We start from the raw sequence: 12064 nt of genomic DNA on the forward strand, positions 1-12064 counted from the left end.
TGTATAACAAAGCTTTGGCTAATTCTGTGTTGAGTCGTGGAGTCATTGTCACAGTCAGCTTGAATATAAGGAATGAGTCGTCAAGGAGAGAAAAACCAGCTTAGTGTTTCAGCATTCTCACTGTCTACCAGAGCGGAAGACAAGAACACAGTGACCCGGGTGAGAGCTGGCCGTGCTGTGAGGGTGGTAACAATGGGCAGCGCTGGCCGAACAGATTCTGCTGCATACTCCCGCTGGCGTCCTGACGTCAAAATATTAAAAAATTTTTTTAACGCCTCTGTTTTTTTCTCTCCTGTTAATATCGCAGTTGCTAATTGCAGTTTATGTAACCGTTGCCGCTGAGTTTCTTTTGTTTCCCCCGCTGTTGATGCAGTGAAAAGCACAGTGGAATTGTCTCCAGTCCCTGGCGATCCCAGACGCTGCCCTGGCACAGTTTGTCTCACCGCGGAATAAAAGAATTAGCTGCCGCTGGTGCAGCGCCCATAGAGAAGACATGCTCTTTGTTGGGTGTCTCCAGGACTCCCTGCTAATGCTGGAACCCTGACAGAATGCTTTATATAATCTGTGTGTTATTATACTGTGCGTTTACTAAGCAGCCCCTGCCCTGTGAGAACACAGCACACTATACTGTAGGTCAGTGGATGGGGAGCAGTGCCCAGATCATCACTGTACTACTCTCCACTGAGGGCTACACTGAGACCACCAGCCTTGTGATGTAAGCTAGAGAAACTACATCAGCTGAGGGGCAGAGCCCTATTATCAAGACCCAAACTCTGTCCCGTGTTCATAGAGGTGTACGGCTCACAGCTTCTCAATGACTTCACAAACAGAGCCTGGATATCTAGCAGTGTTGCCCTGCTGGCCTGTCTGCATTGATACAGCTGTCAGTGTGGTTCAGGATGTGGGTGTGGCTGGTATAAGATATCAAAGAGTCACACAGGTGTCTAGTCTGTAGCGCCAGGTGGATACCACAATGGCTAAAAGAAGCTGGATGGGGTTCGGCACCACAAAACAGACAAGCCAAAAGAAAGGCTTTGCCGCTTGAAAGGATAAAGCTGTGATTGTAAGGCTCTTTTGTTGCTGATCTGCACTTTTGTTTGTATTGTACCCGTTGGCAATATTAGGGCTTCATCTGTGTAACAGCATTTGACTGTCTCTAGAGTTTTATACATGCCTGGGTAAGCAGCAGTGGGTCACTTCTCATGTAGCAAGTATGTCATTATATGGACATTTGATGGGTGACACTGTAATTGAGTAGGTTTTATACATTCTTCCACTGGGACAGTATTGTATTTTCTTATATTGAAACACAATGGCATTGTAATGTATTAAAACACCCCATGAGATTATTATTATTATTAGTATTATTATTATTATTATTATTTATTTCTTAGCAGACGCCCTTATCCAGGGCGACTTACAATTGTTACAAGATATCACATTATTTTTACATACAATTACCCATTTATACAGTTGGGTTTTTACTGGAGCAATCTAGGTAAAGTACCTTGCTCAAGGGTACAACAGCAGTGTCCCCCACTGGGGATTGAACCCACAACCCTCCGGTCAAGAGTCCAGAGCCCTAACCACTACTCCACACTGCTGCCCTTGTATTAGTAGCCCTTGTACAACGATGAGGAGCGACACATTCGTGCACATTGTGCTACAGATATTTTTCCTGCCATAAAACTCTGCGTGGCCCTGCAGCCCAGCAGGATTTACACCAGCCTCGTGGATTCAGCAAACAAAACATTGATTTGAGCGTGCGTGAGAGCACAGCTCCGAACTCACGCGTGTTAAAAAAAGGGGGTGTATGCTGCCCTCTGCTGGGTGAAATAATATGTATCTCTAGAGTGTCCTCATGTATTTTGACAGGGGCCTCGGTCCGGTCCACTGGGTTTCCAGTAGTGGTGGGCAACGATATGAAAATTGTATATCGATATCGTGCACGTATTTAGATATCAATATAATACTGAAGTCTTCCAAAACACAGAAAAATATAATAACATAATTGCAATGTGAAACATATTGTAGCGGTCTCGGTCAACGCTAGCAGGTGCATCACACAAGGCGAGCCAATCCACACACTCGCGCTAAAGCATAGCGCCGATACCACTGTACAGAAGAGCCGGTGAGCAAGGATATCGGGCTTATGTCTTCGTGTGTGATTACGTCACCTACCAGTCCTGCTGCTGCCTTCCCCCGTGCACGCTACACTATATAGACGTTAACAGATATTTACACATGAAAAACAACAACTTACTTTAACGTAGTGGTGCTTTCCTTCACAATGTCCAAGGAGAAACACAGGGTCTTGTTATAATGTTTTACTATTCCATCATCAGCCACCTCAAAGCCGAAATATTTCTCTACTTCACTGCGCACAGGCTTTCTAGCCAATCCGCAAGTAATTGAATCCTCAGCTGCTCTGCGTGTAAATGCTGATCCACACCTCTAAAAGTTTAGGTGTTTTGATGTTTTAAAAGTACATCTCATTTATAATACCAGAAGTTCACATTTTCAAAATGCATTAATAGTAATCACAGACAAAATGCAGCATGCAAATAGCGTTTGGTACCTAAACGCCAATCAATGGACTAGCATGATTCAATACTATTTTAGTGTGTGCTGTTTGCATACGAGGCTGACTGGTATGTATAGGGTTTCTTGTATATTAATATAAAATAAACGTGGTTATACTGCGTTTGCATTTTTAGCAGTATTAGCAAAAAAAAAAGTATGTCTGTGTGAGTGGGATTTTTTTTTAATCCCAAGCAATCGCGATATGGAAATCATTATCGATATCGAACGATATCATATCAAAATGTGGATATTGGTGCCGATATCTAGTTTCCAGTGTCCTAGAGCAATGCAACAGTGCAAAAGTAGTCCTTTCTGTTCAAATCAACTCCAGGGGTCGTTTTAGAACAGGGCCGCTGACTACAGTAACGCGGCAGTGTGTTTGCACGGGTTTAAAAGGCAGCCCTGGCCACTGCTGGTATTTCTTTCTAAGCACAGCGCTGGAATCGAGGTGAAGGCGGGATGGTAGATAGGGGTGTCCAATGCCGCCCAAAATTCATTAGGCATGGCCCTCGTGCTAGTGGCGTGCGATCGCCGGCCAGGCTGCGGGACGTTCTGTACTGGATCGGTCACAATGTCATTCATGATGAGTAAGTGATGTAAGTTGGACCTGTTCTGTGGAAGAAGGGGCGGTTTGAAATGTGGGGGCGCCTAGCGCTTCTTTACAGGACGTTTATTCTAACTTGGCTGTTGAAGTATGTATTGCCGTCACTCACTGTGGGTACACTTGTCACATGTTTCCTAGCGACGCTATACTTTGAGAAATGCCTGTTTGTTTTTTCGAAGTCTTGGCATCAGACCAGGCGAGCTCCCTCGCTGCTGCTGCTGCCTCTTCTCTGTAGTTGCGTCTAGCTCGTCGTAACATGGGCGATTTTAAGGATCTTAACAGCGTCGGACCAGAAACCATTTCACGATGCAGACCGATGCTGCTGCTGCCACATCCTGTTCAATGACTGTCACTCTGTCACTTCTTTCATGTCCAGGATACAGCGTCTCTTTCTAAAGACATTATGAGAATGAATAAAGGACATAGTAATGAAATGCATCCCTGAGCCTGGCGCAGACTGGTCCTCATTCATATGTATCACAGCGCTGTTTGAGAGCGCAGCTTTGCACCACAGCGATACTCCTGTAGTTGTGCGACAGGTTTCTTACCTCCTTATTGACATTATCAAACAACTTGAGACCAGGAAGGAAGCAGCAACAACTTGTCATTTCTAGCGCTGCCTTTTAAACACAAGCAGATAACGAATATACTGTGTCTGTCGAGGGAAACCAGGGCAGGGTGCTGTTAAGAGGGGATAGGCAATGCAATGCCCATTAATAAACGCTATGTTTTTTTCAATTGTAGCCGGGGCATCCATTTTCAAGTTTATTACCATCAGGTTTTTGTGTCAGGACCATGGCTCTGGTGCTACTACAGTATACTCCCATAATGTATTACACAGACACCTTTCAGAAGTAAAATGCCACGTTGAGCTTTTATTCTGTCAAATAGTGATTTTTTTTATTAAAAAAAGAAAGAGATAAAGAATAAAGTGCCACTTTCATTTTGAACCGCATCTCCTTCAAACCGCAAACACAGTAAGACCACACATCACTTGTCTTAAAGCAGAATGCATTTAACAGAACACCCAGCAGAGGGCAGTGTTTTATAATACATACAATACAGTACCATGCCCTTCTTTATTTACACAAAATAAAACATCACACAGCTCTCACAACCATCCTTCACTCAGTTCAGTTTAGATTTCTTTCAGACTTTTTCTTTTAAGTTCATTGAAAATACATTCAGCTGGCTTCAAACAATACCATTGTTTATTACAGATTTAACCCTTTAGACCCCTTGACAATGCAAATTGACATTTAACTTCTGTCTGCCCCCCCAGTCCAAATACTGCCCTTCAGGGTTTCTGAAGTTTCAATAGTCGTTTCGAGTCACTTCAATTTTTCAGGAGGATCTTCACTGAGAAATGCAGGGGGGGGGGGGGGGGGGGGCAAAGTGAAAATGACAGGGGTGAAAATGACAGGGGTATTATTGCAGTGATTTTCAAACAACGTTTTACTCTTTATATTCTGGACAGGTTTGCGATTCCTTGCAGTTTATGAAACCAGGCAGAACTAGACACGGCTGCAGAACAGCTGTGTTAGGAGTGTGTTGCTTCACATGTTTTCTTCACTTATGTTCGCTAGTTTGATTTGTATTTTCATTGGAGAAAATACCTTTCCAAAACAGAATGCTTTAAATACCAAACAGATTGACAGACAGGTCTGCCCTCTTGTGGTCAGCCAAGATATATACCTGGTAGCCCAAGGTGATTCCAGTGCCCAGACAACCCCTACGTCTTAGCGTTAAGGGTTTATAACTTTCAAAAGACAAATTCATACAGGACACTTGTCAAGGGGCTCATGGAGGTATGAGTGTTGAGCACGCCACAGATATGATACTTTGTCAGGCTGTACTGCAGAATACTGTATCACCATCTTCCATGTCATGTAAAACATGGACCAAAAAAAGACCTCAGTCTTAACTATATATAAGGTTCTTCAGCCATGTTGTACTAATATATACATTTCTTAAAACATTTACACAACCAACCACCCTTGCACAAACGAGCTGACTTAAATACAAGAGTGGAACACTGGTGATGCCAGGTTACCAGGCTACTCTGTTGACTGACCCACAAGGCAGTTACAGTACTTTGATTCCTTCACATTGTCCACGCTCGGCCCACGTCGGGCTCATATTTCATGGAACACCCCCCTCTTGTGGTAGTTTAGTGGCACTGCGCCTGCCCTCCGGATGAATTCCAGTGTTCCTCTAGATGGCTCTTGCAGCGGAGACCATGCGTTTCCACGAGCACTTTTCTAACTCTAAGATGACTCAGGGAAGGCACATATACACACACACACACACACACACACACACACTGCCATGCACAGAGAGCTTATTCCAGGGACCGTGGCAGCCACTTTTAAACCTCACTGAGACTAATGGACTACCACAAGGGGGTGTGTGACCATGAATGAGTCTGACACAAGTATTCAGACAGACAGACAGACAGGCTGCTTGGTTTAATAACAGCCTGGGAAAATTAAACAGTAGTAAATCATAGTATCTATATGTTACTATATTGGAAACGTCACTCCTGGCCTCACAGTTTCGTAGTTTCAGACAGCTCTCTTAGAGAGCAGACATCCCTTAGCCTGCAGTGGAGCTGTAGAAGCTGGGAGCTGCGTCACTGCCCTGGAACACAGAACACACACACACACACACAAATAACCAATTTGCACTTATCCTTTTAGAAGAAAACTAAAAAAATAAACAAAAGCATTTCATGAATGTACGTGTTGGCTGTAACTCTACCTTCTTTACACATACACGGAAAAAAAGATAATGAATGAATAAATAAATAAATAATTTAAAATTGAATAACAACTGCAACAAAAAAATGTGTGAATTCATAGTGAGGAGGAATAAAAAGAGGTCAAGACACGCTTTAAAAAAAAAAAAATCAAACAAATAATGTACTGTACATTACACACCGGACACTGTGATTATGCTACTTGCCATTGCAGTAAGACAGTCTGTGTCCAGGCTGGGCTACAGTTTGGAGTGACCACTGATTTTAAGTAGCCCACCCTCATGGCTAGTGTCCCACCACGACCTCAATAGTCCGAAATCGACACATGGCCTAGAACTGAATCTTCAAAAGTTTAAAAATGCACTAGTAGGCTTTATGTGTTTTTTTTTTTTTTTTTTTTCATAAGATATACAAGTTTAGCAGGTGTCACTTCTGTGCTCATTAGAGTTACTGAAGTGGCTCCCAATATTTAGCTGGCTGCTGAATTCTTTTTGCTGAGTGGTGTTGGCAGCACCTCAGTTCTCAAGGATCTCCAAGCTCTGATCCCCTGTTCGATCCCCTCCTTCACTCCATCGCAACGTCCTTTTCTGCTCCCCTGTTCTCTTCCCATGTGCACAGGCCTCGCAAAACTGGAGCCCGAAATATGAAACGCAAGTAGTTGTTAAAAAATTTGTAAGAAAACAAAAAAACTAAAAACAGCACCTGTCGTTCTAAACGTTGCTTTCCAGTGTTTGTTTGTGGTGTGACAGTGTGACATGGCAGAGGGAGGTCGTCCAGCTAGCCGTTTCAAGCCTGACTCTCGTTTTCCAGTCCCGTCCTCTGAAGGGGAGTATTTATTTATTCCTGCCTCTCTTTCAGACAGCTGAAATGGGACCAAGAAAAGAAACAAACAAAAAAAAGGAAAACAAAACTGTGGCTTAACAGTGGACAAACCCTACCCCCCTCCAAAACAACAACTGAAAAAAAACCACACCAGAGAACTCAGGAATGCCAATGCGCTCGCGGGCGCAAATTATAAAGGAATAACCTCTGTCACGGAGCAGCAGTGACGTGACCCGTTCCGGTGGGCGCTCAGCTGGGTAGCAGCCAGGGTTCGAAGACGTACACCACGCTATCCCAGTGCTTCCACAGGAAGATGAGGAAGAGGGCGAGGAAAACGGAGGCGAAGATCCGCATCCGCGTCTTCATGAGCGGTGTGATGAAGTTGGCCAGCGTGGAGACGAAGACCAGCAGCACGGCCATGAGCGCCAGGATGACGTTGATGAACTTGCCCAGCAGCGCCCGCGCGTTGGCGTTCTCCACCCCCTCTAGCTGAACCACCTGCTGCTGCTGCTGCTGGAGCTCCAGCTTTGTGATGCGGGTCAGGCAGGACTCTACCGCCTCCTGCAGGGAGAGAGGGGCAGGGTTAGAGAAGGGGAGGCAGGGTCAGAAGCTCTACCGCTTCTAGCAGCAGAGGGGTGACTGGGTCTGTGCTGGTCTGGTCTCTTTGATCTTTGTAACTCTCGCACTGTAACGCTGCACTGTAGCCAGTGCTCTGTGATTGCAGCCCCCTGTGCCCCGCGGCCTAGCCCGCACTCACCTGGATGTCGCGGGCACGCTCGTAGGACTGGTAAGCCACTTTCTCCTCCATGCTGGCCAGCTCCTGCTTTAGGTTGGTCATCTCGTTCTGGTGGAGCTCTGTCAGGTCGTTCAGCTGTTCCTCCAATCGCTCGTACCTGCGGAGATACGAACACAGGCATGAGCTGCGCAGGACCAGACCTCAAATCAGAGGAAACAAAATCAAGCCAACGGCCTGCAGCAGGGTTCCCAACGTCCACGGTGTCTCTGATTCGACTTTCAGAACTTAGTAAGCAGACTAAATATCATTACATCTGCGTGCATGCATCTGACTGCCTGTTGTGTTATGTTACAAGTAAAAACAGTTTGTGATGATCTTCAGCATGTAAAATTGCAGTAAAACCCAAGGATGGAAATTAGACTCATGTTGCATAGCAGTTTCACCATTTCCAGGTTTTACTATGAGCTTAGCCACAGTGTCTCATTAAACTCAAACCAGGACTAGATAAAACTGCTATGCAACGTGAGACTTTCTTCAATCCCTGTATCTGTAACTACATCAGAGAAAGGAGGAGTGAGGAGGGAGATATAAGCAAGGATGGCGGGAGTGGGGAGCTGTCGGCTGACCTGTAGCGCTCCTCCTGCAGGCACTGGGTCATGTAGGAGTAGTCCCTCTGAAGCTGTGTCTTCAGGTCCTCCATGGAGTCCTCCAGGTGCCCTTGGCTGTCCTTGATCTCGCGCAGCTCCTCCAGCAGGGTGTCCAGGTTGTTGTGGTGATGGTGGTGGTGGCTGTCCAGCGTGTTGGACTTGGGGCTGCCCATGCCTGGCCCTGGCCCGAGCCCGGGGCCCCCCGCCCCGGAGTTGCTGCCGGCCGGCGAGCCTGAGGTTGCGCTGGAGCAGTCGTCGTCGCTGCCGTACTTGGGGCTGGAGACGAGCGTGGCGCTGCCGCTGAACGGGCGCTGGCTGTCCTCTGGGTGCGGGTCCTCCAGCGTGTCCTTCAGGTGGGCGATGTTGTCCGCGCTGCCGAACTTGTTGCGAATGAGGCTGGCGAACTCGCGGGGCTTGGAGACCACGGCGGTGTGGGACAGCGCGGACACGCCCCCCTTCACCCCCTCCACCACCCCCCCTCCGAAGCCGCTGATTCCTGCTCGCACGTTGGCCCCCACGCCCTTCAGGCCCTGCTGCATGTCCCGCAGCACGTCCTTGGGCTGCCGCGTGGGCCCATTCTGAAAGAGCCAGAAGGAGAGAATACTGCCGTTCAGAACAGTATCAAAGGGGGAGATATATAGGGGTAGTGCTATAATAATAATCATTGTTATTCATATATTATGCATAGGCTTCTTAATTACTTTAATTGGGAAGTCTCTTCTTTAGGTATAATTGGACTTTTAAAGAGAAACATTATTGGAAAAATGCAATTCTGAAAGTACACAAAACTTTGTAAAGTATAATCCAGTTTATTAATAATTTACAGTTACGATGCTTACCTCCTTACAGTAACAGTGGTTGACAAAAAAGCTTTTCACAAAGAAACGTCATTGTAATTGATTGTAATAGTGTACTGTAATGGTTCACGAAAGAGTGCATGTCTATTCTCTGTGTCTACAATGGGAAAAGCAGCTGGGACGCTCTCCTCCGCACCTACCTGCTCAATCTCCTTTAGCTTCCTGTGGTAGTGCTCGAGCTTCTTGTGCAGGTGGGAGATGGTCTGGGCAGACTTCTGGTTCTTCTTCTCAAAGACCTGCTTGATGCGGGAGGCCTGCTGCTTGTCGGCGTTGTGCGCGAGCTTCAGGTACTCGGCCACGTTCTCGTCGCGCGCCTCCTGCTCGATGCGGATCTGCTCCGTGATCTTCAGGATCTTCTGCTGCAGGTGCTCGATGGCTGCCTTGGTGCGCTGCGGGTCGGGAGCCTCGGGCACGTCCAGGCTGATGTTGCCGTCCGAGCCAGCGTGGCTCGTGTTCGGGGGCAGCCCCAGGGTGCTCACCTCCCCCTTCTCCAGCTGTAACACACAATGAGAAGACAGGCAACCGCATCAGAGGAGAGGCTCAATGCCAGGGTCTGCCCCTGAGCAAATTGTAAAGTCGCTTTAAGAATGACCCCGTCCGCCAATAACGTGTTGGGCAAGTGAGACAGCAGACAACTGAACAAATAACCAGGATCAGGATATGTGCAAGTTACTGGAAGACAATTAAAGCAAGTAAAGTCTTTTACGTTATATATACATGGATTTATATCACAGTTAAAACTCTTTACAGTCGACTGAACTTCTGTTACCAGCCAGTAAACCTCTGCAGCAACACGATGTGCTCTGAAAACCTCGTAGCTGCTTTGGATATCTTTACAAGACACTGGCTAGTTGCTAAGTGAATGGGATTCCTGTATATTGTGAGCCTTTAGGGGTTGTGTCTTTCAAATGAGACATTCAAGGGGAGGTGTGCTACTGTGGTCTGGAATGACACTGGCAAATTTTACATTACTCATATAACAAAATATTACAATACTGATTTGCTGCATTTCCTGTGCTGTATATAGCTTGTGTCTATCTAGACATTGACACCCTTCCTTATGCAAACACAGCGCCTCTTCTCTACAGATGTCAATACTAAAAAGGTTAAAGGGAGAGAGAGAGAGAGTTTGGGGAAGCTTCTCTGGATGAAAAAAAGAACCACCAAATCTGCTGACATGTGCTTCTACTGCAGTTTCACAAACTGGCACTCCACAAAACTCTCATGAAAACAAAACTGAAAAGCATGCACACACTTTTAGGGCTTTCTGTAGTTCAGCTCCAGAAGCAGACAAGTGGCTGCTGTACGCTGTGAATGAGCCGCTTGGCATTAGGCAGACAGCCCTGTTACAACAAGTGCAGGTACAGTAATGCTACACAACAGGAGGATAGTGCACACATTGTAACAATCATTTGATATCAATGAAACAGACGTCTCTCAAGTGCAGATGCTTCTGTGCAGGACAGACATCTCCACCCCAGCTTGGTTACCCTGCCTTTACAAGAGGGGTCAGTCTGGGGAGAAGTGCCACTTTCCTGCCCATACAATTCAGTAGCTTCTAAAGTACTGCATGGTAGGAGGCAAACAAGAAAAATACTTCAGTCTGAAATAAAATCAGCCCACGGTCTAAACATTCTGGACCCTGTATTGATCTATAAAGTATAATAAAAAGAGAGTGTGTGAGTGTGTGTGTGGGGGCAGGTATTACTATCAACGTGCGGACAACAGTTCAGAAAATGTCCCCACAAAGATAGTGAAAAAAACACGTTGTGGGGACGTCCCCATTTTGTAAAACACCTTTTTAAGAACTAAAAAGTGCCAAAATATTTAGTTTGTTGTCGACTTTCATCCTGCGTGGAGTTTTGTCTGACTGGAGTTAAACATAGTAAATAAAAATATAGTGAAAGTCAATGGGAAGTCCTGACAAACATAGGAAAGGAAAGGTGGAAAGAAGATGGGTGAGGAAAAGAAACGTATGAAAAAGCATGTATTTACCGTTCTATTGGGGCTACGTGGAGAGGCATCATTCCTTCTCATTTGCCAGCGTCCTGCTCACACAACGAACACGCAGCCCAGCCCAGTCCAGTACTCTATAAGCGACGTACCACTGCTACACTAACCCTGCACTGCAGGCACTGCCCTCTATACAGCCTTCCGAGTTGAGCAACAGCAGGAAATGTGTTTCTCACACTGTAAATTCTTCCTCAATGTAATCTACGAAAAGCAGAGCGCTGAAAATACGAGGCTCAGGAAGCCTGAGTCACGACTGAAAAAGCAGTGGGGGGTTGGGGGGGGGGGGGGGGAATAAGGTTAGCTGCTCCTTTATAGATGTGTCCCAATGCAGAGTGTCAGGTCCCTAGTGTAACGACTGTGCTTGCCTGGCATGCAGTCCCTTCAGCTCCCCTGCAAACTCCAAACTTCTGCTGTCATCACTTGCGTCAACTCCCAAATGTTCCAGTGTTAGGCTACCTGTCACAGCCTGAGATACACTGTTGTATTAAGTATAATATCTATAATAACATGCATGTTTTTAACTTGTACTTGCTGAGTTCACTTGACTATAATTCTTCAACAAAACATGAATAATCTTTTGTCATGCCAATAAACCTTCACATTTTAAAGTGAGAGAGAAGGAAGGAAGGAATGAGAAAGGGGTCTGATGAGAAGAGTATTTAAGAGGAATGGAGGAATATGAAGAAAGGGGATTACTGCAGTTCAGAGCAGGACAAGAGCAGCCGTCGAGGGCTGCAGTACATGCTTGCGTGGGCGTCTGTCTGTCTGCATCAGGATCTCAATTGACTGCACAGTGCAGAAAGGATATTAACTCTTTTAATGCACTATTTGTGTACGGACAGGCAGCGCGTCAACTGCATGGCTATTGCTTTAGGAGAAACTCACATACTGTACTGCTCGTTAATGAAAAACGGATGTGGTACATTATGGTGTTAACCATTGGTCCTTTGAGTCTGAGGTGCGATTGTGTGTGTATCTGTGCCTGTGTGTGTGTGCAGTGAAGTGAACCAGGCCTGTACAGAAGCGTTCTGCCAATCTGGGTCT

At 46.1% G+C, this 12064-nt stretch overlaps 1 protein-coding gene across 7 annotated transcripts in view; it reads right to left on the reverse strand.

Annotated features, from left to right (window-relative positions):
- Positions 1–4060: 4060 nt before the first annotated feature.
- Positions 4061–12064, reverse strand: part of LOC117396552 (transmembrane and coiled-coil domains protein 2) — a 33638-nt gene continuing 25634 nt past the window's right edge. For 6 of the 7 annotated variants that reach the window (XM_059005010.1, XM_033994756.3, XM_059005011.1 and 3 more), the window contains 4 exons: positions 9148–9501; positions 8130–8728; positions 7525–7660; positions 4061–7328 (listed from right to left, as the gene is read on the reverse strand). In XM_059005010.1, coding sequence (XP_058860993.1) covers positions 7017–7328; positions 7525–7660; positions 8130–8728; positions 9148–9501 — 1401 coding nt within the window. In that variant the 3' untranslated portion in view covers positions 4061–7016. Of the gene's footprint in view, positions 7329–7524; positions 7661–8129; positions 8729–9147; positions 9502–11002; positions 11219–12064 lie in introns of those variants that run through there. The other variant, XM_033994760.3, reaches the window with a different exon arrangement.

Source organism: Acipenser ruthenus, chromosome 30 (assembly GCF_902713425.1).
Source record: "Acipenser ruthenus chromosome 30, fAciRut3.2 maternal haplotype, whole genome shotgun sequence".
NCBI lineage: Eukaryota > Metazoa > Chordata > Actinopteri > Acipenseriformes > Acipenseridae > Acipenser > Acipenser ruthenus.